The 27,009-nt window shown below is 48.1% G+C and overlaps 1 protein-coding gene and 1 non-coding gene across 3 annotated transcripts in view; one reads left to right on the top strand and one right to left on the bottom strand.

Moving 5' to 3' along the window:
• Nucleotides 1-25,830, top strand: part of DNAJA3 (DnaJ heat shock protein family (Hsp40) member A3) — a 29,616-nt gene extending 3,786 nt beyond the window's left edge. Inside the window, exons 3-12 of one of the 2 annotated variants that reach the window (XM_045784013.2) lie at nt 4,043-4,126; nt 4,861-5,061; nt 6,321-6,473; nt 12,302-12,449; nt 13,654-13,718; nt 15,359-15,487; nt 16,009-16,124; nt 17,190-17,287; nt 23,827-23,942; nt 24,594-25,830. In XM_045784013.2, coding sequence (XP_045639969.1) covers nt 4,043-4,126; nt 4,861-5,061; nt 6,321-6,473; nt 12,302-12,449; nt 13,654-13,718; nt 15,359-15,487; nt 16,009-16,124; nt 17,190-17,287; nt 23,827-23,930 — 1,098 coding nt within the window. In that variant the 3' untranslated portion in view covers nt 23,931-23,942; nt 24,594-25,830. The remainder of the gene's footprint in view (nt 1-4,042; nt 4,127-4,860; nt 5,062-6,320; nt 6,474-12,301; nt 12,450-13,653; nt 13,719-15,358; nt 15,488-16,008; nt 16,125-17,189; nt 17,288-23,826; nt 23,943-24,593) is intronic. The other variant, XM_045784014.2, reaches the window with a different exon arrangement.
• Nucleotides 7,417-7,523, bottom strand: LOC123783834 (U6 spliceosomal RNA). Its single transcript, XR_006777313.1, has one exon. It is a non-coding gene; the product is annotated as a U6 spliceosomal RNA (small nuclear RNA).
• Nucleotides 25,831-27,009: the final 1,179 nt, after the last annotated feature.

The raw sequence follows: 27,009 nt of genomic DNA, 5'->3' as shown, positions 1-27,009 counted from the left end.
AGTGCTCTGATGGTTAATGCTTCAGAAAAAGGAGAGGCAGAACCAAAGATTTTTATTTTTATTTATTTATTTTTTTAGGTCTTTTTTTTTTTTTTTTTTTAGTTAAGATTTATTTATTTATTTGAGAGAGAGAGAATGTGCACATGTGCACATGGCAGGGAGGGGCAGAGGGAGAGGGAGAGAGAGGATCTTAAGCAGACTCCCCGCTGAGCATGGAGCCCAACTTGGGGCTCGATCTCACGACCCTGAGATCATGACCCGAGCTGAAACCAAGAGTTGGACACTTAACCGACTGAGCCACCCAGGTGTCCTGTTTGTTTCCCCTTTTTTGCTATTTATCAGTTGTGCTGCTGGGAACATCCACGTATAGGTTTTGTGTAGACCTATGTTTTCATTTCTCGTATGTTCATATACCTAGGAGTGGAATTGCTGGGTCACATGATAAATCCATGTTTAACCTCTCGAGGGACTGCTGGACTATTCCAAAACGCCACGGCCACACCATTTTACATTCCCACCATCGGAGGGTTGCGACTTCTCCACATCCCCAGCAGCACCGTTCTTGTCTGTGCTTTTGGTTATAGCCACCCTAGTGAGTGTGAAGTGGTGTCTCGCTGTGGTTTTAGTTTGCTTGTCTGTGGTGGCTGATGATGTTGAGCATCTTTTTGTGTGCTTATTGGCCATTTGCTGTTTATGTGTTCAGATTCTTTGTCCATTACTGGGTTGTAATGGAATGAGCAAAGGCAGGGGGTAGGAAGCAGAGACCCTGGCTTGGGATAGTGAATAACATACTTCTTCTTTTGAGCTGGAGGGTAAGGCTCCTGATGTAAGAGTGGGAGAGGAGTGAAATGATGGAGGCTGGGGCCAAACTAGTGGGACACATGAGGCTGTTTGTAAGCACCAGAAACTTAATTTAAGAAAGAGCAGGGAGGGGCGCCTGGCTGGCTCAGTTGGTGGAGCATATACCTCTTGATCTTGGGGTCATGAGTTTGAGCCCCATGTTGGGTGTAGGGATTACTTAAAAATAATAAAATCTTTAAGATTAAAAAAAAGAGGGGCACCTGGGTGGCTCAGTCGTTAAGCGGCTGCCTTCAGCTCGGGTCATGATCCCAGCATCGGATTCCCTGCTCAGCGGGAAGCCTGCTTTTCCTTCTCCCACTCCCCCTGCTTGTGTTCCCTCTCTTGCTGCCTCTCTCTGTCAAATAAATAAATAAAATCTTAAAAAAAAAAAGAGAGTAGGGAACCACTCATATTTTTAGGCGTGGAAATGAAAAGCTGTGCAATTTAAAAATGGACATTTTTAAAGTAGCCTTTATAGAGAAATTTCTGGGGTCAGACCTTGATGAAAGCTTTGTGTGTATTGCATCATTTCATCCTCCTGACAGGCTTGGAGAGGCTATGACATACGGTCAAGGCCCCATCAGTCAATACGTGTCGTACATGAGGCTAAAACACCACAAAAGAGCTCTCTTTTCCTTAAGCTAATCTCATGAGTATACCGCTATGTCTTGCCTTGGCTTTTCGGACAGCTTTGTGGCCCAGGTGATCTACTGGCTGTTCCCGGAGACCCTGCTTCTGGGTTAACACACAGCCTCTGACCTTGCTTTCATGAGCTGGTGTGAGGACCCGCATCTCCAGAAGCAGGTTGAGTTCAGAGGTGCCAGCAGAGCTGCACTCTGCAACGGCGGAGCTTCTCCTGGTGCTGCCTTTGCTCTGTCTCCTTGACTTTGGGGAGTGGGTGGATGTTTCTGGCAACCTGCCAGCACCCTCTATCCTCCTGGAAACCAGAGTTGTGTACCACATGACCAGTTCTTTCTTTGCAGGCTTAGTGACTTGTATTGCTTTCTTTTGCTACTGTGGAAGATTGAGAGCTGTTTGATCCTTAGTGTAAAGAGAGGACTCTAGGGGGTCAAGGTATCTAGCCTCAGTTATTTGCCAGGCCGATTTGTAAAAGAGGATTAAAGTTACCTATGAACTAAAAGCAGGAGTTAGGCTTACTGTAATGAAGAGTTCTCCATCAATGAGGGCTGTTGGTCATGGTGCACGCCACCTTGGGTGGAAGTGAGTTCCCTGTCACAGAAGATAATCCTGTCATGTTTCTCAAGACTTGGATAATGTCCTAACACCCCTCTTTTTTTTTTTTAATTTTAAAAATTATGTTAAATGTTATATTAAAATGTACCCAGCTCCCTTTGAAACCATATGAATCTCACATGATCATGTTTGCCTAAAATGAGACCGTTTTGTGTTGTGGTTGTTGTACTTGTGTCTCCAGCATGCCCCCCGCATTCTGTCCTAGTACTTTCTTGAATTTGAACTCCTTTGGGTCCTCATTTGGCACTCTGAGCCATGACGCCATGTTGTCTTTACTTGGCACAAACGTACTGTTTACATATGTCTCCTCTCGTTCCTTTCACCTAAGCCATGGACATAGTACCTCACGTGTGAGCTCTGTGGTTGTCTGCTTCAGTGCTGTATTTCACAGTGGTCATACTGATGATTTGGGGTATACGGATATCAGTCAGTAAGTTTTGGCTCATCACTGACAATTTAAAATTCCTGTCAGAACTTCTTAGATGCCCCCACCTCCTGAACATGTCCTTCTGCTCCCTTCTATGTTCTAATAATAGCTGATGTTGAATGTTACTGTGTGCCGTGCCTCGTGCTCATTTTGGAATATGTGTTATCTCATTTTATCCCCACCACAACCCTGTGATGTAGGTGCCATTATGGTTATTTTACAGATGAGGAAATTGTGCTTAGCGACTTTCTGCCCAAGGTCTCAGGGCTAGCAGACAGTGGCTCTGTGCGCCGTGACCCTCAGGCCGTGCGCTTAACTTCCTGCACCCTGACTGCAGCCAGAGCCATGTGGCTTCTCCAGTAAGCTTAGCATTCTGTGCTCCTCCTTCCCTCATGTGAGGGACCTGTGGTAAGCGAGACTCAAAGGCACCAGTAGCCACAGCACACACAGTGACCACCTACTACGTGCACGGCACTGCTCAGAGCAGCCAGAAGGTCACCTTCGTTTTATTATTTTATTTTATTTATTTATTTTTTTAAAGATTTTATTTATTTGACAGAGAGAGACACAGCGAGAGAGGGAACACAAGCAGGGGGAGTGGGAGAGGGAGAAGCAGTCTCCCAGCAGAGCAGGGAGCCCAATGCGGGGCTCGATCCCAGGACCCTGGATCACGCCCTGAGCTGAAGGCATACGCTTAATGACTGAGCCACCCAGGCGCCCCAGGTCACCTTCGTTTTAGAGCGGCTCAGCACACCTGTATGCTCTGGACAGCCTCGCAAGTTTTTTAATATTTAAACCTGTGTTTTGAATAGGCGGTTTATTTCCTTTGTTCAGAATTTGAAAAGTACAGAGGAGTATACGGTGGAAAGTCTCTCTCCTTCCCATTTATTTACATGCCTCCTGTTGCAGTCAGTGTTACCAGTTTGTTGTGTGTTTTTCCAGAATAGTTTATACAGCTGATCGTTAGTGTCTTCTCTTTTTACGTAGATGGTAGTCTGTCAGACACACTGTTTTACACTGCTTTCTTAAAGATGTCCAAGTTCTGAAGAATCAGTTGTTATTTTTGGTGGACATTTGTTGTGGTTGAAGAATGTGTATATGCTTCAGATTTGTTCAGAGATCTGTTTATTTTATTTTATTTTTATATTTATTTATTTATTTTTAAAAAGATTTTTATTTATTTATTTGACAGAGAAAAAGACAGCCAGCAAGAGAGGGAACACAAGCAGGGGAAGTGGGAGAGGAAGAAGCAGGCTTCCCGCTGAGAGGGGAGCCTGATGTGGGGCTCGATCCCAGGTCCCTGGGCTCACGCCCTGAGCCAAAGGCATACGCTTAACGACTGAGCCACCCAGGTGCCCCGAGATCTGTTTATTTTAAAGTCTTAAACCTCGTTTTAAGAATTACTGTTGGTCACAAAACCTTAAACAACTGCTATACAGGAGGTGAGATTGTGACTGTCGTTTGGGGTCCAGCGTTAGTCATCATCTTGTGTCCATAGTAATTTACCGTTTCCTCCCTTAGCTGGCCAAGAAATACCACCCAGACACAAATAAGGACGATCCCAAAGCCAAGGAGAAGTTCTCCCAACTGGCAGAAGCCTACGAGGTAACGCAACCTACCTGTGTGTGCAGCCGCCGTCATTCGGCCACTTGTGTGCATCTGAGTGTGTGGCACAGGGTGGCCTGACACGTCGTGAGGTCCCGTGTGAAGGCTGCGTTCCCCACACCAGATTACCTCAGTGAGGAAAAGATTCCCCGGTCTCCCGCTAGATCCCAGTTGGCATCTCCGTAGAAAACAGGATCTAATCATCTGTATTAACAGAGCTCCCAGGTCATTTGGATTTATAGCCGGGTCTTGGAGCTCCTGGTTGGATTAATTAATCCCAAATTTACTTGATGACCCTGTTACTTAGGGCATCACTGTCTCATGGGGCTGGTGGGGATTGTAAAAGTAGAAGGCTGCCTTGAGGAATTTGAAATATAATCAGAGGAATAAAGCACGTACTTGTAGACGACTGCTGAGCCATTCCATAGTGACCTCCCCAGACTTCGAGTGTCTGAGGGGTTCAGGATATGTAGAGTATTGCATGTCTGCTCTTTGTGTGTACGCATCCCCCCAGCCGTTTGGGAGTAAGTCACAGACATCTCTCTTTATTCTTCAGTCCTCCAGTGTGTATTTTCTAAGAACAAGAACACTCTTTTGTATGACCACAGTACATTTGTTAAAACCAGGAAATTTAATGTTGCTATAATACCCTTGTCTGTACTTGGCGTGCACTCGTGTTCGTGTTCTGGCTCTGGGAGACTCAGGGGCGCCTGATTGTTGGGCCTTTCCGGTAGGTGCTGAGTGACGAAGTGAAGAGGAAGCAGTATGATGCGTACGGCTCTGCTGGCTTCGATCCTGGGGCTGGCAGCTCCGGACAGAGCTACTGGAAGGGAGGCCCCACTGTCGACCCAGAGGAGCTCTTCAGGAAGATCTTTGGGGAATTCTCATCATCATCTTTTGGAGATTTCCAGAGTGTATTCAGTCAGCCTCAGGAGGTAAGCTTGTTTTGAAGAATCATTCACATTTTAGCTGCTCAGTGTGAGGGAAAGAGATTTTATCAGTTTCTTTTTCTCAAAAAATTAAAAAAAAATAAAAAAGCGTAGCAGCTTCAATGCAATGATCTGGAGGCTGCCATTTTGGTAGAGTATAATTCTAATGTTTAAGAAAAATCGTGTAGGTAATATGTGTACATCCATTTTAACTATATTCTTACAGCTGCTCAGTCAAGTAGCCTAAGACTGGGGCTCTCAGGGTCCATGATTAGGGTGTAAGTATTTTGTCTTGAAGGCCTGCTTACAGTGTTCTAGGAGAGCTCAATCCAGTAGGGAGACACACGGCCTATTTATGTCTTAAGAAGACATGATCAGAGTTGAAGAGACGGGGGATGTTTTATGACTTCAGTTATGATTGTGGATCTTTCCAGCTGTCTTTAAGGACTGTGTCCAAATATCTGAACAGTTTGTTGAAAAGTACATTTTCACTTAAAACAAACATTCCCTGTTAAAAATCCTGCGGAGTGGGCAGAATCAGTTGAATCCCATCCATGTTTATTAGGCTGAGTGTAGATAAGTAAAATAGTTAACAAAGTAGCTGGGTGAGGAGATGAATAGGTGGAGCATGGAGGATATGTAGTGACTTTTCACATTAGTGGAAGTACTCTGTGATTTTGTAACAGTGGGCCTTTGTTCAGACCCGTAGGATGTACACCACTAGGGGTGGACCCTAAAGTAAACTGTGGGTTTTGGATGATTATGATGTGTCTATATAGGTTCATCCTTGATTTTTAAAAAAATGTACATTGCAGGGGCGCCTGGGCGGCGCAGTCGTTAAGCGTCTGCCTTCAGCTCAGGGCGTGATCCCAGCGTTCTGGGATCGAGCCCCACATCAGGCTCCTCTGCTGGGAGCCTGCTTCTTCCTCTTCCACTCCCCCTGCTTGTGTTCCCTCTCTGACTCGCTGTCTCTCTGTTAAATAAATAAAAAAAATCTTAAAAAAAAAAAAAAAGTACATTCCAGGGAGTGATGCTGATGATGGGAGAGGCTGTGCATGTGTGGGGCTGGGTGGACGGTGTGTCGGTGACCTGTGCACCTCCTCAGTATCGTAAATGTAAAATGTCTTTAAAAAAAAGTCTGCTTTAAAAGAAAAATTAAAGTAACTGGAAACTGCTGACCGTTGCCCTCCTTTAACTTTTAAAGTGAAGTATCATGTTGGTAATTATCAAAAGAAAGATGTAAGGCTGTCCTCTGATTTCTTTAGTACATCATGGAGTTGACGTTTAATCAGGCGGCCAAGGGGGTCAACAAGGAGTTCACCGTGAACATCACTGACACCTGTGAGCGGTGTGACGGCAAGGGGAACGAGCCTGGCACCAAGCTGCAGAACTGCCACTACTGCGGAGGCTCTGGCATGGTAAGAGCCCATTGGAGCCCCCGCCCCACCCCTTCCTTCGGGGTCCCCCGTCTCTGGCCCACCCCGCTGTCTGCTCGCCCTCTGGGGATAGTTCTCCGGCTGTACTTGGTGCTTGGAGAGTGCCTAACTCGGTGGGACTGTTCTGTCTATAACCTTTTTCCTTGAGCTCTGTCTTGGTCAGTGGTGCAGTGCTGTCTTCTCTGAAAATGCACGTGAGGATGTGTTGGTAATCTGAACTGTCATGGAAGGAGGGAGGCTTAAATTCTGCTTGAAGCGTCCTCATTTTTTCTTTTACGTTTTATTTTTTTATTTTAATTTTTTTAAAGATTTTATTTTTATTTATGGGACAGAGAGACAGCCAGCGAGAGAGGGAACACAGCAGGGGAGTGGGAGAGGAAGAAGCAGGCCCCCAGCGGAGGAGCCTGATGTGGGACTCGATCCCGGAACGCCTGAGCCGAAGGCAGACGCTTAACGACTGCGCTACCCAGGCGCCCCCTTCTTTTACGTTTTAGTAAATTTTTTTTTTTTAAGATTTTATTTATTAGAGACAGAGCAAGCATGAGTGGGGTCAGAGGGAGAGGGGGAAGTGGGCTCCCAGCTGAGCAGGGGGCCCGATGCGGGGCTGGATCCCAGGACCCCGGGATCATGACCTGAGCTGAAGGCAGACTCTTAACTGACTGAGCCACCCAGGTGCCCCTAAATTTTTTATATAATACAAATTTATAGTACAGTATAAAGAATCACTCCCTTAATCCTTACTCAGATCACCAGTTGTCAGCATTCTGTCCCATTTGCTTTGTCATCTGTGGTGTGTATTTTCAAAGAACAAGAACGTTCTTTTACATAACCCCAGTGCAGTTGTCAAAATGAGGAAAAGTAATGTTGATACAATACCATTATCTGTACTTATTCACTTCTCTTCTTCTTCCTTTTTTTTTTTTTTTTAAATATGACACGCTTCAGGAAGTTGCACGTCATCCTTGTGCGGGGGTCATGCTAATCTCCTCTGTGTCGTTCCAATTTTAGTGTATGTGCTGTGGAAGCGAGCACTCACACTTTTTCATTGTCCTTTTTTTCCTGGTCCAGGATCCCAGCTAGGATCTTGCGTAGTATTTGGTTGTCATATCTTTTGTTTCCTTTAATTTCAAATAGTTTCTCAGCTTTTCTTTTCTTTTATGACCTTGACATTTTTTAGGATTACAAGCCAGCTGTTTTGCAGATTGCCCCTTATTTGGGATTCATCAGATATTTTCTGATGATAAGATTCAGATTACGTGTTTTTGATGAAACACCACATCCCTTTCTGGTGGATCATGTCATTAGTCATAAGGTGTCCGTTTGTCCCGTTAGTGGTGATGTGACATTTGATCACTAGTAGCTGGTTAAGGTAGTGTCCGCCAGGTTTCTTCACTGTAAAGTTATTAATTTTCCTTTGAAATTAATGAGGAAGTTGTGGAGGCACCCTAATACTCTATAAATATCCAGTTCCTCATCAAACTTTTCACCCAATAGTTGTGGCATCCATTGATCATTCTTGCCAATTAATTATTACTGGGGCAGTCGCAAGATGATTTTCTGATCCCAGCATCCCTCTGTGTTTCTTAGTTGGCATTCTTCTGGAAGGAAGAACTTTCTCTTCTCCATTTATGTATTTATCATTCATTTATAGCAGTGTGAACTTAGGTGTTCTTATTTTATTCAGTGGGCTGTAATCAGTATAATTACTGCCTTCGATGTTCAAATTGTTCTTGGCTTGGCCTGTGGAGTCCCTTCTAGCTGGCTCGTGTCGCCTTTGACAGGTCCCCCTCATTCTTTGAGCACTTCCTATCACAGTAAGATGTTCTAGACTCAGTGTTTGCTTTTCCTGCCACACCCTTGAGCCAGTCATTTCTGCAAGGGGTCCTGGTTGCTTCCAGTGTCTCCTGGGATTTAGAAACCAAGACCCGTGCTCTGGATGTGCTCATTGTTTCTGGGGGGTTCACTGAGTCTGTGCCCTCCCACAGACTAGGCCAGGGTAATAAAAGCATGTGTGTGTGCGTGTGTGCAAGCATGCACGTATATACCCATATCTGTATCTCCTTCCGTATTATTCACATTATAGGTAGACACATACATGCACATGTACGCACCTATCTCTCCATCCACCATCGCTCTGACAAACCAGTGAGTTCAACCTGATAGTTCCACTTCCAGCCCAGCACCACAAGGTTCATCTAGTCTTCTGCCTGTCTGTATTTGAAACTGTTTTTCTGATAAAGAGAAGTCTGGCTTTGATTAACCTCAGTATATTTACTCATTTGCTCAACGCCTTAACACAAAAAGTAGTTTCCGAATTGTTACTCTGACCACTGGCTTTTGCCATTTAGAGTTCTTTTCATCTTTTGATTGAAGGTATATAGTTAAAATACTTTGCTCAGAAGTTATTTCGGTCAACCTTTTTCTCCCCCTTCACTGTGATTATATATATGTTTAGTTGTAGTTAGGTTTTCATGGATTATGTTTGTATTCCGTTAAGGTGGATCCTGTTTGAGGGGATTGAGAAGTCCCCTACCACCCAGTTCAAAATCAGTCATTGTGTGTGTATGCTGGTAGGGGGTAGAAGTTGTCTTTGAGAGCAGAACAGTTCTTAAAAAGTGGAAGTCCCTGATAATCTCATCACTCAAGCATTTTAAGTTTGTTTTTGTCCAGTTGTTGATTAGGAATGTCATTTTGGGGGGAACCTGGGTGGCTCAGTTGGTTGGGTGTCTGACTCTTGATTTTGGCTCATGTCCTCAGGTCATAGGCTCAGGGTTGAGCTGTTGAGCCCCATGATGGACTCCATGCTCAGTGGGGAGTCTGCTTGAGATTCTCTCTCCCTCTGTCCCTTTCCCCGGTCACACATGCATGCGCACGCACTCTCTGAAATAAATACATAAATGTTAAAAAAAAAAAAGTCATTTTTGTTTTATATTAGTTTTCAAATAGGTAATAACGCAAATCATTAAAAAGTCAGTGGGTTCAAATTGTAAATAGTGTAAAGTAAATGTCCCTCCCATTCTTGGCTGTCAGCCATTGTGTTTCTTTCCACTCCCCAGAAGCATCCCCTGTCCTCCTAGATGCGTGCATGCATACGCATGTTTTTTTGTATGAAAAGTATAATACAGTTAGCTCTGTTTGTACTTTAGTATTTTATTTTGTTTCTACTTCTCAGTATATTTGGCAAACACTCTGTACATAGCTGCCCCAATCTGCAGGGACACAGCGGCTCCTTCACAGACGCGCTGTCACTTACCTAGCCAGGCCCCTGTTGACGTGCGCTCAGGTTTCCCTCATCTTGTGCTGGAACAGACACTGAATACCTTTGCGTAACGCCATTCTCATGCTCATTTTGCATCTGTCACGTGTGAGGTTGAACATCTTGAAGATTTGAGGGCCAGTTTTCCTTTATGTCTCTTCAGCCTTTTTTCCTTCTTACTGTTGGGTAATTGGTCTTATTCTGAAGCATTTGTAGAAGCTCTTTATAAATTAAGTAGCTTAGTCCTCCTTTAATGATTTGAATTCTGTATTTTCTAGTTTGTCATATGATTTTGAGTGATTTTGCTTGTACGTGTGTAATTTTCAACAGTTGAGGATCATATATGCAGTTTTTACTCACTTTTCATGTATTTCCACATCTTCGAGTATTTCTAAACATTATTTTTGATGGCCAGATAAGAGTCCACTGATGGGTGTACCTGCAGTTACACCTGCAAATACTCCTGTTGAGAAAAGGACCATCTTGCAGCTCCACGTGCAATCGAGTAGACAGTCCTCCAGAGGGCGCTTTTGGGGAGCACATGTGTTCCCGTGGCTACACTGGGTTGCTGCCACTTGTACAGATAGTTTTCATTGATTGTTCCCAATTCCCTCTCACTTGGAGGTCCTTTCTCCAATTGCTGTAACTTCTTTTAAAAAATTTTTTTTCGGAAGAGATTGAGATAATGTAGTAAAACCAAGTGTATTTCTCTCAAAACATGATGTTTAAGACTAGGAAAAAATATTTGCAACAGGTTTGCTAAAGGATTAGTGTTCCTAATATGTAAAGAGCTCCTTTAGAATAACGGGGAAAAGGCTAGCAGCTTATCAGGAAAACTGGGTGAGGTGAACCGTAGAGGAAGTGTGGGTAGCTGGTGAACGTCTCTCAGCAGCAGTCGTGGAAACTGGAAGATGCCTTCGGCTCAACTCTGGAGGGGCAGGAGTTTCAAAGATGGGTACAGTCCGTGCCAGCAAGCCTGTGGGACATGAGCATGCACACTCCCTGATGGCGGAAGTGGAAAGCGCTCTGGCTTTTGGGAGTGGTGCTGCAGGAGCAGTCAGAACCGTGTGTGCATCTCTGTGGGGAGCGACCCTACAGATCACACGTGGGACGCAGTGTGTGCACAGTGTCCCTTGTAGCCTTGTGTATAATACTGAAGCCTCAGGGACCACCAGGAGTGAGTGGCCTGAGAACCCATGGTGCATCCAGGTCACAGGGTGCTGTACGGTGCCGAGAAATGCTTTCTGAGATCATTTAATTGTAAAAACTAAAACAAAGGCTGCAGCACCATGTGCACAGTGCTGCCTTGGGTGACTGCAAACCCATAATGCACATGTAGATGGCACGAAATGCGTGTGTCCGGGTAATGTAGGATACACAAGAGTATTACCGTGGCTGTGTCTCTGAGGAGGGCGCCTGGAACAACTAGGGAATGGGGGGCGGGGGCGCACTTAACTGTTCACTACATCTCCTTTTCCTACCTTAGAATTTTGTACCATGTACAAGTAAATGTAACACATAAATTTTTATTACGTTCAATTAGCCAACATATAGTACATTGTTAGTTTTTGATGTCATGTTCTACGATTCATTAGTTGCCAGTGACACCAGTGCTCATCACATCACGTGCCCTCCTTAATACCCATCACCCGGTGACCCAGTCCTCCCACCCCCCTCCCTTCTGTAACTGTCAGTTTGTTTCCTGGAATCCAGAGTCTCTAACACATACGTTTTTTTTTTTTTTTTTTAAAGATTTTATTTATTTATTTGACAGAGATAGAGACAGCCAGCGAGAGAGGGAACACAAGCAGGGGGAGTGGGAGAGGAAGAAGCAGGCTCATAGCAGAGGAGCCTGATGTGGGGCTCGATCCCGTAACGCTGGGATCACGCCCTGAGCCGAAGGCAGGCGCTTAACTGCTGTGCCACCCAGGCGCCCCTCTAACACATACGTTTTTAAATATAATAGATTTTAAATTGAAAAAATTTAAATATAGTAATTATTTGTCCCAGCAATTCCGCCTTTGGGAATCTGTCTTACAGAGTAGAAGCATCAGAGCAGAAGGGTATATGTGTCGAGGGTTTTTTCCGTAGCTTTGAAACATAACTATTTTTTTTTAATATTTTTATTTATTTGAGGGGGGAGAGAGTATGAAAGAGCTAGGGGAAGGAGACACAGACTCCCGCTGAGCAGGGAGCCCGACGGGCCTGGATCCTGGAGCCATCCAGGCGCCCAGGGGCAGTTCTCTTTTTAAAATGTATCTGCTCAGCTCCCCGGGGGGTTCAGGAACCTCTATAGAGAGGCACTATCTCATTTTCCAGGCTCATATAATCAGCTTACTGATTGGGCGTTGAGAAGTCAGCATGTTCCAGAAGATCACACTGACAGTGTGAGCCTCTGCCCCTGTGCTCTTAGGTGGTGTGTTTCAGTGCATGTTCACACAGAACACGAGTCTTCAGTGAGATGTTTTCTCTAGTGTATGTTGTGTCCCCAGGGGCTTGGCCATTAGAGTTAACCTGTGTGCTTAAGGATTCCATTTTTCTTTTTTTTTATCAGGAAACCATAAATACAGGCCCTTTTGTGATGCGCTCCACATGTCGGAGATGTGGGGGCCGAGGCTCCATCATCACGACTCCCTGTGTGGTATGCAGAGGAGCAGGACAAGCCAAGCAGAAGAAGAAAGTGGTGATCCCCGTGCCTGCCGGTTGGTCTTGGGCTCCTCCACGCCCTGGGAGCTAGGAGAGCTGAGGGCTTTGTTTCCTTGTGATTGGGCTGTTGGAGAAGCTGTGGTTAAGGGCCTGGAGCCCTGGACTAGAGGGAGGCCTAGAATCTCCTTGAATTTTCGTTCTTTGCACGAGTTATGCTACAGGCTACCCTTGTATGCCACATTGGACAAAGGGACCTGACAGGCCTGTTCTGCTCTTCTTCCACCTGCCAGCCCAGTCTGCACCACCACTCCTCCATCCTGGCCCCCAGGGGAGCCTCTGGCTGTTCTCCCTAGCTGGCTCTTTCTCCCGGGGCGGGCTTTTCTCACGGCAGGGTGATCACGTCACTCGCCCTGCAGAGCATGCTGTGACTGTTGGGATGAGAAATGCCCCCTCTTGTTAGTCTCCCCTGGTTGCCCGCCCTGCGGCCTTTCTGACTTTCACATAGCTCCTTGAATGGGCTGTGATGCCTTCCAGGACAGAGCTTGGCATATACCACTCCCTGTGTCTGAAGCTCACTTTCCACCTTCTTTTCAGCAGGCTAACTCTTCTCCCAAAGCTCCTAGCGCAAGTGTCACTTCCCCCGGGCAGCCTTCCGTTCGGAACTCTCCCTGTTTCTTAGATGTCCTTTGTCTTTTCCTTCTAAAACGTGACCCTCTTTGTAATGATGCGTTTGTTAGTGTTCCTATTTAGTCGATAGCGGTCTCCTGCACTAGATTGTGAACTCACTGAGGTACTACACGGACTGGTAGGAGCAGGAGTCCATTACACTTGGATAAATGAATAGAAGGTGCTCTTGTTTGGTCATCAGTTGCTGTATTTGCACTTTTTTTTTTTTTTTAATTTTAAAGATTTTATTTATTTATTTTGGAGAGAAAGAGAGCACGAGCAGGAGGAGAGGGCAGAGGGAGAGAGAGAAGTAGGCTCCCCACTGAGCAGGGAGCCCGATGCGGGGCTCGATCCCAGGACCCTGGGATCATGACCTGAGCTGAAGGCAGAGGCTTAACTGACTGAGCCACCCAGACACCCCTGTATTTGCACCTTTGAAAAGTTAGCCTCATTGGATGTTCTGTTGGTAACTGTGTTGCTCCTCACTAACAGGCATGAGTAAGGAAGTCAGTGGTTTTGTAAATGGATCTAGGTCAGAAAGTTCCTTGGGAGGTCCCAAGATAATTCTTCGCTTTTGAACTTTTGTTCTTACAGGAGTCGAGGATGGCCAGACCGTGCGGATGCCTGTAGGAAAACGGGAAATTTTCATCACATTCAGGGTAGGTGCTCTGCCTGTACGGCTTCTCTCTGGCCCTTGCCCTGGGGGAGGGGGTACGGCCTGGGCTTCTCATTGGAGAGAGGTTGGCGATTGGCCATTTCTGTGGGGTTGTTAAACATGCGTCACATCAAACATTTGTGCTACGTTTGGACAGAACAAAGTTTCCTCAAGATGTTTACAGGTTGGAAACATAGGATACATAAAAATACGGAACACATCTTGTGTGTGTGTGTGTGTGTGTGTGTGTGTGTGTGTGTGTGTGTGTGTTTTAATTTTTATTTATTTGTCAGAGTACAAGCAGGGGGAGCGGTAGGCAAAGGAAGAAGCAGGCTCCACACTGAGCAAGAGCCTGATGCGGGACTCGATCCCAGGACCCTGGATCGTGACCTGAGCTGAAGGCAGACACTTAAGTGACAGAGCCACCCAGGCACCCCTCTTTGTGTTTTTAATTTATGTATTGAATTGTTTGTGGAGATAGCAAGTGCTTTACATACTGTGAGCAGGGGCAGACCCGGTTTTCTGAAACGGGGGGATGGCAAGGGAGATAGCGCCCTGTCCCTGCAGCCCTGCCAGATGCCCACCTGAGGAAGGCCGTGCAGGCTGCATGCGAGACTCCTTTGCTCATGACAGCAAGACTCCGACAACAGCCTGCAGCCCTCGGAGAAGACTGGTTGAGTGAGGACACGGGGGCCAGAGTGCCTCCGAGCAGCCAGAGGAAGAAACCAGAGCCACACGTGTCAGCCTGACACATCTCGAGACTTCTCAGTTACCAGTGAGAGAAACAAAGCAGAGGGAGGTTGCAAGCAGATGTAGGGAGGGAGACTGTCTGTAAACGGTTTACACGTGAGATGGTGCTACGTAGTATTTGGGGACACGTGTGTATATGTAGGAATAGTCACTACTATTTTCAGCGTGGCGGTCACTGTGGAGGGGGTGTGGCTGGAGCCTTGTTAACACCAGCTGGGTTGTGGGCACTGTGTGTGTGATGTTACTTACTTTGCTTGTTCGTATGTGTGTGAAATATTTTGTAATTTAAAGCAAAGATAAATGTACTGTAAAGGGTGAACTGCTAGACCAGGAGATCCAAGACAAAGGTGGCCTGCCGGAAGCCAGGCTCTACACTGGGCTCGGTCAGGGCTGCAGACCCCACTGCCATGTGGTAATAGACAAGAACACAGAGAGGGAACATGGCTGCAAGGCAAGGGTTGTCTTTGAGGCTCGAAAGGTAGTGGTTATAAGGTCAGAGTCATCCAGTGCTGCCCATTTGTACCAAATGACTGGAAAATAAACTGTTTGCCTTTGTAGATGTACTAGTCAGTGTTTCTTTAAACCTTCCAGTGGAGTAAGGTTTTTGTTGTTGTTAGTGTTCAAAAAGCCAGTTTTACTTTTTTCGATTTGTCAGTTGAATGGCTTGATCCGGGACTGACCCTCTTGCATTGCAGCATAGAAACAAATCTGATGTAATTCCTGGAGCCTGGGGTCACATTCTGCTTTGACAAAAGTACTCTGCTCCTCACACAGAAGCAGTGTCACTGTAATGCATGTCAGGGCCTGTGCCCAGGCTGCTGGGATGCGGGGCTGTTGTCCCATCTCAGGGAGGACTTCTCTGCGCATGACTGCATCTCTTGTGCTTGGCCCTAGGTGCAGAAAAGCCCTGTGTTCCGGAGGGACGGTGCAGACATCCACTCCGACCTCTTTATTTCCATAGCTCAGGCTATTCTTGGAGGGACAGCCAGAGCGCAGGGCCTGTACGAGACAATTAACGTGACGGTAAGAGGGCGAAGATGTTTTTGCCAGTCTTGTACTTCATTGCTCTCTTTTTTTGTGAAACGGCTGAGAAGTGGCCAGAACCAGTGAACAAGGAGCATGTCGGGAACTCAGAGATGAGGTCTGGCGGAGGCAGGAGGAAGGTCAGGCCATTCTTTGGGTTCGAATCACAGACCGTGGGCCTTGACTGTGAAATCGCCAGGGAAGGCAGTTCCTGGGTCACGTCTGCTCCTCTGCGGGCACCAGGCGGCAGCCTCAGCACTGTGCCCATGTGTTGGCTTTGCTTCCTCCCCGCTCTTGCTCTCCGTGCTCCCTTACTCTTTGTGGGCTCACCTTCCCCAACTGCCTGCCCGCAAGTCCCCATCACAGGCTCTGCTCCGGGTGGAGCCCAGCTTAGCCGGTTTCTGTGTCGTTGTCTAGAAACCTGAATGGCAGTTCTTTCCTAGAAGTAAGTTTTTGTGTCCTGAAATGTTTCCATGAGCAACTGGAGACCAAGGCAAACCACAGATTTTCTTTCTTTCTAGATCCCCCCTGGGATTCAGACAGACCAGAAGATTCGGATGAGTGGGAAGGGCATCCCCCGGATTAACAGCTACGGCTATGGAGATCACTACATTCACATCAAGATAAGAGTTCCAAAGTGCGTGCCCACGTAGCCATGGTGAGGTCCGCCCATCTCCGCACCTTCCCCACCGAGCACGGCCTGGTTGAGGGCTTTTTACTTGCCCGGCCCTGTGCTGAGTCCCCTGGCCCGGGTCTGCTGTCAACTGCTGTGAGCACTGAGGCTTGTGCAGGCTTATGCTACTTCCTCCCTCTAGTCAGGTGTGTCCTGCCCAAGTTCCCCCTTGCAAAGTAAGGCATAATAATAAAAAAAAAAAAGTCGGACTTCTTAGCTGCCGGAAAATTGAGTGATACATCAGGCACACGTGGCTGTAGCTGCTGTTGTTGATTTTATCATCACTGCTCTCAGGGCACTGGGGGTCTGCGGGGAGAGGCAAATCTGTGACTGGATTATGGCACGTGATGTCTGCATCCTCTGGGGAGGGAGGTATGAGCGCAGTGCTGTGGTGTCCGACCCCTCTGGGGAGGACCTGCTTTCCGGCACTCCTTTTAACTTCCCACTAAGATGCTCGTAAGAGGGCCTCGCCCTCCCCTTTTAAGTAAACTATTAGTATTTATGGAAGCTGTTGAAAAACAGCTTAGGGTAGTTTAGGAGATTTTCTTCTTTCTTAACATTATGTTAGTTTTCAGGTGTACTACAATTGTTTGACAGTTCGATGGGTTATGTGGTGCTCACCATGATGAGTGTCATAGTTTCCATTTTCTTGATTGAAGCTTCAAGGGTGTGGCTCTTAGATTCGGGGTGTGTGCCCCTGCCTAGGTCGGGGGGCCCCACATTTCCCACATGCTGACCTGGGAACTGACCAACCCATCATTTATTTTTTTATTTTTATTTTTTTTTTAAAGATTTTATTTATTTATTTGACAGAGATAGAGACAGCCAGCGAGAGAGGGAACACAAGCAGGGGGAGTGGGAGAGGAAGAAGCAGGCTCATAGCAGAGGAGCCTGATGTGGGGCTCGATCCCATAACACCGGGATCACGCCCTGAGCTGAAGGCAGATGCTTAACCGCTGTGCCACCCAGGCGCCCCCCATCATTTAGAGGGCTGCCCAGAGGAAACACTCAACTGTGTTTGGTCCACAGGAGACTGACAAGCCGGCAGCAGAGCCTGATCCTGAGCTACGCTGAGGACGAGACCGACGTGGAGGGGACAGTGAATGGCGTCACCAACACCAGCACGGGTAAGGCGGCACAGCGACATGCGGAAGTCCTCTCAGTTGTTGGAGGACGCATGGTTCAGGAGCCATGTTGGGGTTTCCGCTTGTGGGGAGCATGGTAGAAAGGGGAACTGTGAGGTAGGAAGAGCTGAGTGCCAGCCGCGCTCCTGAGGAAAGCCGCCCTAACTTGCTCCGTGTGTGGTGAGCTCGGGAAGTCAGAGAGTGCCAGCACGCCTCCTGCCAGAGAGCGGCTGTGTGTCTCTGAGAGCTGCTCTTCTGAGTTCTATCCGTGGTTCTGCCACTTGCCTGTGACCTTGGGCACAACCCTACATGACTCTCCTTGTAGCATTTGAAGGAGAAGATGGATTGGAAGGCTTTCTGCAGTCCTGACCCAGAATGCATCACTGAGACCTCAGTTTAAAAACCGGTCACGTGGGGTGCCTGGGTAGCGCAGTCGTTAAGTGTCTACCTTCGGCTCAGGGCGTGATCCTGGCGTTCCGGGATCGAGTCCCACATCGGGCTCCTCCGCTGGGAGCCTGCTTCTTCCTCTCCCACTCCTCTGCTGTGTTCCCTCTCTCGCTGGCTGTCTCTCTGTCACATAAATAAGTAAAATCTTTAAAAAACAAAACAAAACAAAACAAAAAACCAGTCACGTGACTACAGATCTGCTTGTGCACCTCAGGTCTGACTCTGAATTTGGCCATGAGCACAGGCCTCATTTCCCGCGAGCTCTAGTGTCATGCTCTGTCTGTGGAGAGTATTTACCTGTTAGTGATTCGACACCAAAATGCCAACAGGCAGGAGCTTTGGTGATGGGCACCATAGCCGTGGCACCTCTTCCCGTGGGAGGTGGGGGTGAACTGTGGAGGAATACTCATCCTTTGTTGGTGGGGACAGGCTGTGTGGGTGCGCTGGCTTCAGCCGCCCATGCTTCCTCCTTGTTGCCTCTTTGTGTTTTTGTCTGGTTCGAGGATGTCCCTCCCGTGTCCTCAGAGCCCTAATGGTCAGTCGGAGCAGGTGATGGGAGTTTCCCAGTGAGTTGGAGGGCTTGGTCTGGGAGCCCAGGGTTGGCGGTCCCAGCGGCAACAGCTCTGCATGGACTTTGTTGAGCTGCGTTGAGTCCAGGGGACCAAGTCCTCTGTGCAGAAGCAGCCACTACAAATCCTGTCGGTAGCCTGACCAAACAGAATGGTTTGGTGCCTAGACTTCTATATTCTTGTTACATCCCTTCAACTAAAAAGAAGTGAGAATAGCTGTTCCACATAATTCTGGTTGTGCACCTCCAGTGTCTTCCTGAATGGCAAACGTTCCCAGTCACCTAGCATGGGCATCATGCTCTGCAGACACCCTAGGTTTCCTCCTCTCCCCACTTGTGGGGGAGCTTGGTATCCACCTGAGTGAGCCCTCGGTGCTGACGTGGGCCTCGTTCACTATACTAGGATGTTGGTGTTTTTATAAGTTCCTTTCTGGTAGCTTAAATTGAGAGTTGGTCATTTGGTCAGCTTTTGAGTGCCCCTCTGACCCTTGTGATTTTCATGGTTCCTTGTCCTGATAGCTAGTTCCCTTCCCTTGTTCAGCCAGGCTTTATTGGAATCCTCATGTGTGCCAGACCCTTTGCTTGTTCTTCCTTTTAAATTTTTATTGACAAAGTTCTGCTGAGTATAACTTAACTTTATGCATTGAATGCATTCATTTTTTTAAAAAGATTTTATTCATTTGGGACAGAGGGAGGGAAAGTGTGTGTCAGAGAGAGAGCACAAGCAGGGGGAACAGCAGGCAGAGGGAGAGGGAGAAGCAGGCTCCCTGCTGAGCAGGGAGCCCGATGTGGGGCTCGATCCCAGGACCCTGGGATCATGACCCAAGCTGAAGGCAGAAGCTTACTCGACTAAGCCACCCAGGCGCCCCTCAAAACACTTTTTTAACAGCCTCCAAATACACACAAGTCGGAGCGTTCTTGGAGACTCATGAGAGTCATCACAGATACAAATTGATTCCTGGGTGTCTTTGCTTTCATTTGGGGAAGGGGCACCCGGAAGGCATTTGGGATAGATAGAATTACATAGGAAACTGACCTAAAGTTTTGGGGGGATTTAGGATCCCTTGCTTATATTTGGTCCCTGATGCAACTGATGAAAACCTTAACGGCTGAGCCTAACTTCTTTCCCAGTCTGTGAACCAGAAAGTCCAGAAAGACGTGGTCTGTTTAGGGACCATGAGTGCTCAGGGCTGAGCAACACAGGACACAGGGAATTGGGGCACTCTGATGGGACTGTGTGACTTCTTTTATTTATTTATTTATTTATTTATTTATTTATTTATTTATTTATTTATTTATTAAAAAGATTTTATTTATTTATTCGACAGAGATAGAGACAGCTAGAGAGAGAGGGAACACAAGCAGGGGGAGTGGGAGAGGAAGAAGCAGGCTCATAGCGGAAGAGCCTGATGTGGGGCTCAATCCCATAACTCCGGGATCACACCCTGAGCCGAAGGCAGATGCTTAACCGCTGTGCCACCCAGGCGCCCCAGGACTGTGTGACTTCTTGAGTCAAAGACGGTGTGGCTCATGGTTTGTGTTCCTGGGTTATCGTTAATTCTTGGTGACAACACACATACATACGTTTGACTGTAAGTGTAGAAACCAGTTCCAGAGCTCATTATTGGGGATCCCACCTTCCATTTCTCTTCTCTGACACAGTTGATGGTGTTGACCTTTACACAGAGTGGAGGCAGGAAGAAGAAGAAGGGAAAGACATTTTATTTTATTTTATTTTTTTTTAAAGATTTGATTTATTTATTTGACAGAGATAGAGACAGCCAGCGAGAGAGGGAACACAAGCAGGGGGAGTGGGAGAGGAAGAAGCAGGCTCACAGCGGAGGAGCCTGATGTGGGGCTCGATCCCAGAGCGCCAGGATCACGCCCTGAGCTGAAGGCAGACGCCCAACCGCTGTGCCACCCAGGCGCCCCGGGAAAGACATTTTAATAGAACGGGAGGTACTCTTGCTGGCTCAGTCTATGCATGTAGACGGTTCAGGGAGTCAGGCTGTGACCCAATCCTCAGAAATCAGGTCCTGGGGTCCTACTGGCCTCAGTTTCTTCAGACGTATGTTCATTTAGCATTTGTTGTGTGCTAAGAAATGTGCTAAGAAAAGAAATGCTAAGTGCAGAGACAGGGTCCCTGCCTTCAGCCAGCTTGCAGGTATTGGGAGAAGATGGCAAGCATTGAACCCCAGATGTGTGCCAGGCCCTCCTCATAACACTAGGACTTTGTGCTCATGGAGAAGACATTTTGGCCCCAAAACATGGCACATATTCATGGGATGAGCCCTACCTGTTACTCTTCCCCTGGCGTCACTTTACCTGTAAACAGCCGTCAGGCAGTTCTGACTTGGGATCCCTGCCTGTAGTAAGCTGGTAGTCTCTTTGAATCCCCCAGCACCTTGCACAGCACCTGGCACAAGGCCGGCTCATAGTAAATGTTGGCTGAGTTTATTTGAATTCATTTTCCTAACCATCGGCTGGGAGGTCCTCTGAAGGATGGAAGTGTAAGTCCTTCTCGGGAAAGAGGAGACCTGTGGCCTTGGCTTGAACCTCTGTGTTGGCTGCGCAGCCCCTCTGGCTGTTCACGTTCTGAAGGTGTAGACTAGAAATGCTCGTGTAATGCCCACTTGGCCGGAGTGGGCTTCCACCATGGGCATTTCCTCTTCTGAAGGCTAAAGTCAGATACTGGCTATATTTAAAGAAGCTTTGGAAGCAAAGCTCCCTTGTTTGTATCCCATCCTGAGATCAGAAGGCACCTGAATGTCCAGGATATCCTGTAAGGACACATCCCTCCTCCTGCCCCAGGCTAGAAAAGCAGTGTGTTTTTAGACTTTGTCATCTACGTGCAGTTTATTCCTGACATGTGGTTCAGAACTTTAAATTCGGTGCTTATATCCTTTGATGCCCCCGCCAGTAAACCTTATTCCTGAAGGAGACCGTAGTCCTTTTATCCAAATTTTGAAATAGAGCTCGGGGGTGTCTGGGTGGCTCAGTCGTTAAGCATCTGCCTTTGGCTGAGGGCGTGATCCCGGAGTTCTGGGATCGAGCCCCACGTCAGGCTCTTCTGCTGGGAGCCTGCTTCTTCCTCTCCCACTCCCCCTGCTTGTGTTCCCTCTCTCGCTGGCTGTCTCTCTCTCTGTCAAATAAATTAAAAAAAAAAAATCTTGGGGCACCTGGGTGGCACAGCGGTTAAGCGTCTGCCTTCGGCTCAGGGCGTGATCCTGGCGTTGTGGGATCGAGCCCCACATCAGGCTCCTCCGCTATGAGCCTGCTTCTTCCTCTCCCACTCCCCCTGCTTGTGTTCCATCTCTCGCTGGCTGTCTCTATCTGTCAAATAAATAAAATCTTTAAAAAAAAAAAAATCTTAAAAAAAAAATGTCTGCCTTCAGCTCAAGTCATGATTTTGGGGTCCTGGGATCAAGCCCCATGTCAGGCTTCCTGCTCGGCAGGGAGTCTGCATCTCTCTTTCCTTCTGCGGCTCCCCCTGCTTGGGCGCGCGCTCTCTCTCCCTCCAATAAATAAATAAAATCTTTAAAAAAATAAAATAGATGAGATGGTGTTCCTGGTGGTGGGGGTGGGAATTTCTGGGTGTGTGTCTATGTTTTGTTGTTTCATTTTTTTTTGTGAATCATTAACCAGTTAACTAGGCGCTTGGTCTTGGGACTTTGGCCACTGTGGCTCAAATGTCTGTCGCCATGGGGTATAACGGCTTCCCGCCTTCTGGGTGACGAGGACAGCAGAGTTGGGGGAGGAGGCTGACAGCAATCCGAGTGTTTCTGTGTCCCATCGTGACTGGTAGCTAATAGCTTGGGTTCTGATGTGCTTGGGTTCTGATGTCCGCTGATGCAGGGCCCTGTTCTGCTGTTATTAGCTGGAAAACCTTAGGCAAATCACTTCCCCTCTCCAGGCCTCAGCAGTAGCATCTGTAAGTTGGGAACGATAATAGCACCTACTTCATGGGGTCCTTATGTGATCAGAAGAGATCAAGTAGGGGAAGCGTCTGATGTGGTACCTGGTACATGTTAAACATTCCACCAGCTCTAACTCATAATGATGTGTGCACACACATAAAGATTTGTCATCCCCGTAACAATAACATGACGAAATTCAGTATTCTTGTCCTCCTGTGTCCAAGGAGGCCCAGGAGTGACGGGAACTTTCTGGTTTGTGTGCTGCTTTGTGTTAGGACGGTCTTTGTTACTTACGCCTTTATGTAAGAACGGGGACATGAGAGACTAAGGGAAGGCACACGTGGCCTTGTCATCTGTGGCAGTGGCACCTCTGCTGTGGTGATTGTACAATGCCCAGATCCTTCGTGGGGGCCCGTGGGAATCGGGGATCACCCGGCCACCTTGGCTTAGGTGATTGCTCAGACCTTGGTTAGCATATCTTGTTTGGGGTCACTGTTCTCTCTCTGAAGACATTCCTGAGCTCTGAGAGCATACTGGGTGCACGGGACTGCCTAAGGGGCTGAACCCAGGATGACCCTACCCGCCCCTGCTCAGGGTTTGGTACCCTGGGGGACCATTTCTTACTGTGACACACACTGTACTTGGCATATGCATCCTCGTACGTCAATGACGTGCCCTGCAGGTTAAAATGCTGAGTATGGGTGCATAGTCTAGCTCATGGCAGACGCATGCCCTGCCTGCTGACTGGTTGGCAGATCTTGAAAAGGACGTGCTTATGCAGCAGACTTGATCTCCGTAGCCTCTTCCTGGGCCCTGAAGAAACAGCACAGCAGGTTCCCTTTGTCCAGAGCAGCTAGGCTTTGATGCTTCTGATAGGGAGTTTGCCCAGTGACATACAGGGTCCCCCGCTGCCATCGTTCTAGGTGAGAAGAATGGCACGTGTTGTGGGATTCTGCGAGGCAGCGAGTCCCCTCCCTGAGTGTCCCGGAGATGTTAGGTGCACATGTATGGAGCGTGGAAGCTGATTGGTTGGTCTTGGCACACGTTCTTCACCTTCTAAGAGTTAGTGGCGAGGTTTTTACAAGCTTGGGTTCTGGACCCGACTGCTTGGGTTTGAGCTCCATTCTCCCTCCCACCTACCAGCTCTGTGACCTTGGGCAAACTACCTAATCTCTCTGTGCATTTGTGTTTTATGTTTTTTATTTTTTTTAATCCATGAAATTTACTTGTCAAGGATTGAATAAGCTCCTGTGAAATCTGTATGGCCTGGCCTGGCAGGCATCTGACACTTGGCAGTTGTGACAGTGGTTACGATAGAGATAGCTGGTCATTGTCCCTCTCTGTGTCCTATTTCCCTGTTGTGGGCCAGTGACTCGAGGAGCAGTTGGGATACACTGAAGCACTGAGTGGCCCATTTGCTTCAGTCATCTGTCAGGCGAGGCCGCCCTGGCCCACCGACCTGGGAGTGGTACCCTCCCCTCCCAGGGTGGTGCTTCGTGGCTTCTTGAGTGACCAGCCCCTGGGTGGCCAGGTGTGGGTAGGCGGGGCCAGGGATGGGACTCCTGGAGGTGGTGCCCTTGACCCCAGTTCTTTCTGCTGTTTGTGCCCAGGTGGCAGGACCATGGATAGCTCCGCAGGAGGCAAGGCTAGGCCTGAGGCTGGGGAGGACAAGGAGGGATTCCTTTCCAAACTTAAGAAAATGTTTACCTCCTGATACCCAGCCGAGGTAGGAAAACCCTGAGGTTTCTTCCCCTTTGTTTCCCTGTGAACTAATCCCAGTGTTCCCTCACTTTAACCAATACCATACCCCCTACCCCCTACCCCCAGCCTTGGAAGAGGTGCCAATCTAGGTGTGGCATATCTGGGTCTACTCAGAACCAGGCTTCCCAGTCTGTGCAGATGTCTGCCTCAGGGCAAGGTGGCAGCCTTAGCCGGCAGCGCTGGCCGAGCCAGATCGCTCCAGCCGGCCTTCTGCCCTGTCCACTTCCTGGAGAGGTTGCACTGGGAGGCTGCCTCACAGCCCTCCTTCCAACAGCTTCCAGGGGGCCTGCTTCCCGCAATAGTGGAAACCAGGCTACCCACGGTCACAGAGGGCGAGTCATAGCAGAGCCAGGCCTAGAACTCGGATCTCCCCAGCCTCCTGTCTGACTCATAGTGCCCGACCTGCCTGGGAGGCTCAGGGCCACATAAACCTCCGGGGGCGGCCTGGAGTCATGCTTGTTCACTGTGGTGTCTCGGGACTGGCTTTTGACTTGTTGTGGTCCCTGGTGGCTGGGACTCCTGGTGCAGTTCCCTCCCAGGGATGACAGAAGCTCACCCACAGGGCATCTTCCTCCTGGGATGCTGGTGAAACGTAACCGTTTGTGTCTTGGCTCAGGAAAACGGTCCACTGGAAACTAGGCCGGGAGCTGCAGCCCCTCCTCGTGGCCAGGGCACCAGAAGGATTCCAGAACAGCAGCACCGAGCCCCTGCCTGCAGAAGCCCCGGGCCGCCTTGACAACAGTAAAATCATGTGACAACACACGTCTCCATGGAATGGTCACAGGGGACAGCCCCTGGGTAGTAAGGTGTGGCACGTATAAGGGATGGTAGAACTTTCCTGTCCATGGGTAGGTAACGTGGCCTCTTCTGGCTCAGGTGGAGTAAAACAACTGGACACTTCTTACAGAGCTAAAACTCTAATTTGGAATCAAATGTGGAGATATTAGTTAAAGAATTAAAGGCCATGCTTACAGCTTAAAAATGAAGCCTTAAGCTGCACCGAGTCATGAAGTGATTAATTTCCCTCTCAGCAAACCTCCGGGAGGTTCTGGAATGAGTCTTTCCTGCTAGGTTGTCTTTCTGAGGAACCTGGGGCCTGCATGCCCCACCACATCATCCACCCTTCAGCAGGGACGTCTTATTCCCTTCTTGGAGTTTGTTTTAATTCCCAGAGATCCCAAGCAGCTGGAACGTGGGCACCTTGGGGCCTGGGGAGGCACATACCAAAGGCATCCCTGGAGATGCCATTCCTGATCATGTGGGCCGTGATCTTTATCAGGATGGATAGTCCTTCCTTCCACCCCATGTGGGGTGGCCTCTTGTCCCCAACCATTGAGTTCTGTTGTTCTAAGCCAGGCGTTGAGTGGGGCTCCTGCCCTTCTGCTGGACCACAGGTGGTCACAGCTGCAGCCTGGGCCCAGCAGGCTAACGGCCTCTTAACCTGGAGCCCTGCCCCCTCTGCCTGCCAGGGGCTTGGTTCTCACCACTCACACTGTTGACATCTGTTTTCAGAAGTGTGTGTAAATTATTCAATGCTGAGAATTATCGTCTTCTGTAGAAATGTTTGTTCAGAAAAGGAAAGCACAGTCTGGGCAGTGGAAGGCTTCACCGTCCAGCCAGAGCAAAACACACTGTCCCCCAAACTCAGTTTGTAGGACGTGCGGGTTCCATGTGTTTCCAGAGCCTCTCACTGTGGTAAGACAGGCTAATGGAGAAAACTTATGAATAGCTTCCTTTTTGTTTCCCTTCATAATTACTAAAATAAAGTATCTATTACTGTCTGATCTAAGAATGTAAAATGATTCTGTATCAATGTAAATAAGATTACTGCAAAAAGATATTTAAAGCATAAATTGTGGTCCTTTCTTCTTTGAAATTTCAGAGTTCAAACCACTTTCTTTCTTTCTTTTTTTTTTTTTTTTTTAAGATTTTATTTATTTATTTGACAGAGACAGCCAGCGAGAGAGGGAACACAAGCAGGGGGAGTGGGAGAGAAAGAAGCAGGCTCCCAGCAGAGAAGCCTGATGTGGGACTCGATCCCAGAACGCTGGGATCACGCCCTGAGTTGAAGGCAGACGCTTAACGACTGAGCCACCCAGGCACCCCTCAAACCACTTTCTACAGGAGGTTAGCAGTGGGGTTGCCGGTGTTCATCTACGGACAGGGTCGCCCACGGAGTCATAGGTAGGCCCAGGAGCACACACACACTGGTGGCTGGGTGGTGCTCTGACAAGCACCGACCCTCTAGCCTGGGTCCTAGAGCAGGGAACTTGCCGTAGGACAATGTGCTGATTGGATTGAATGCTCTGGAACTGAGTGTAACTTTTTCTTTGAGAGCCCACGAGAAGATGTGCATGTCACGGTCTCCCTCACTAGATTTTTTTCCCCCTTCTCTTATTTTCAGAGGAACATTGATTATTTATTTATTTACTTACTTATTTAGCATTAAAAGTTTTGCTCATTGTAGTTTAACTAGTTGGGGCTCCCAGCCGAGGCTGTCTCACAAAAGCCCCGATGCCTGACATATCCAGAGTGGCCCTGAGCACAGAGCTCAGGCCCATCTCAGGGCTCTGGGCTGAGCAGGTAAGCTGTGGGAGCCTTTGCCGGCCTGGGCGAAAAGGTTGGGAAGAGCTGGGGCATAGAGAGGCTCCGCGGTGACTTTCTGCAAGTTTCAGATAACCTCTTCATTCACTGGAAGGGGCCGAGCACTGTCCTAGATCCCAGGTGCAGCAGGGAGCTGTCTCATGACAGCTGAAGTCTTCTTCCTGGAGAAGTCAAGCCAAGTCCCCTGCATGTCCTGTCTTTTAAAATCAGAAGTCGAGAGAAAGACTTAGAAATTAGAAAGATGGTTTTCTTGCTGGCGAGACAGCATTCTTGTGGTACCGGGCATCCTGCCCTTGGTGGTAGGAAGGTGGCAGGGCAACAAGCTGGAGAATCAAGTCCCACTCAAGGCTTGGATTTGGCTTCGTCCCACAGGCAGCCCCTGAGGCATTTGTCCCCGGAAGACTCTGTAGCCTCTCAGTTGAGACTGC

Source organism: Ursus americanus, chromosome 2 (assembly GCF_024610735.1).
Source record: "Ursus americanus isolate L20-20 chromosome 2, mUrsAme1.1.p, whole genome shotgun sequence".
NCBI lineage: Eukaryota > Metazoa > Chordata > Mammalia > Carnivora > Ursidae > Ursus > Ursus americanus.
The sequence above is the reverse complement of the archived record's forward strand: the minus strand, read 5'-3'. Positions and strand labels throughout refer to the sequence as shown.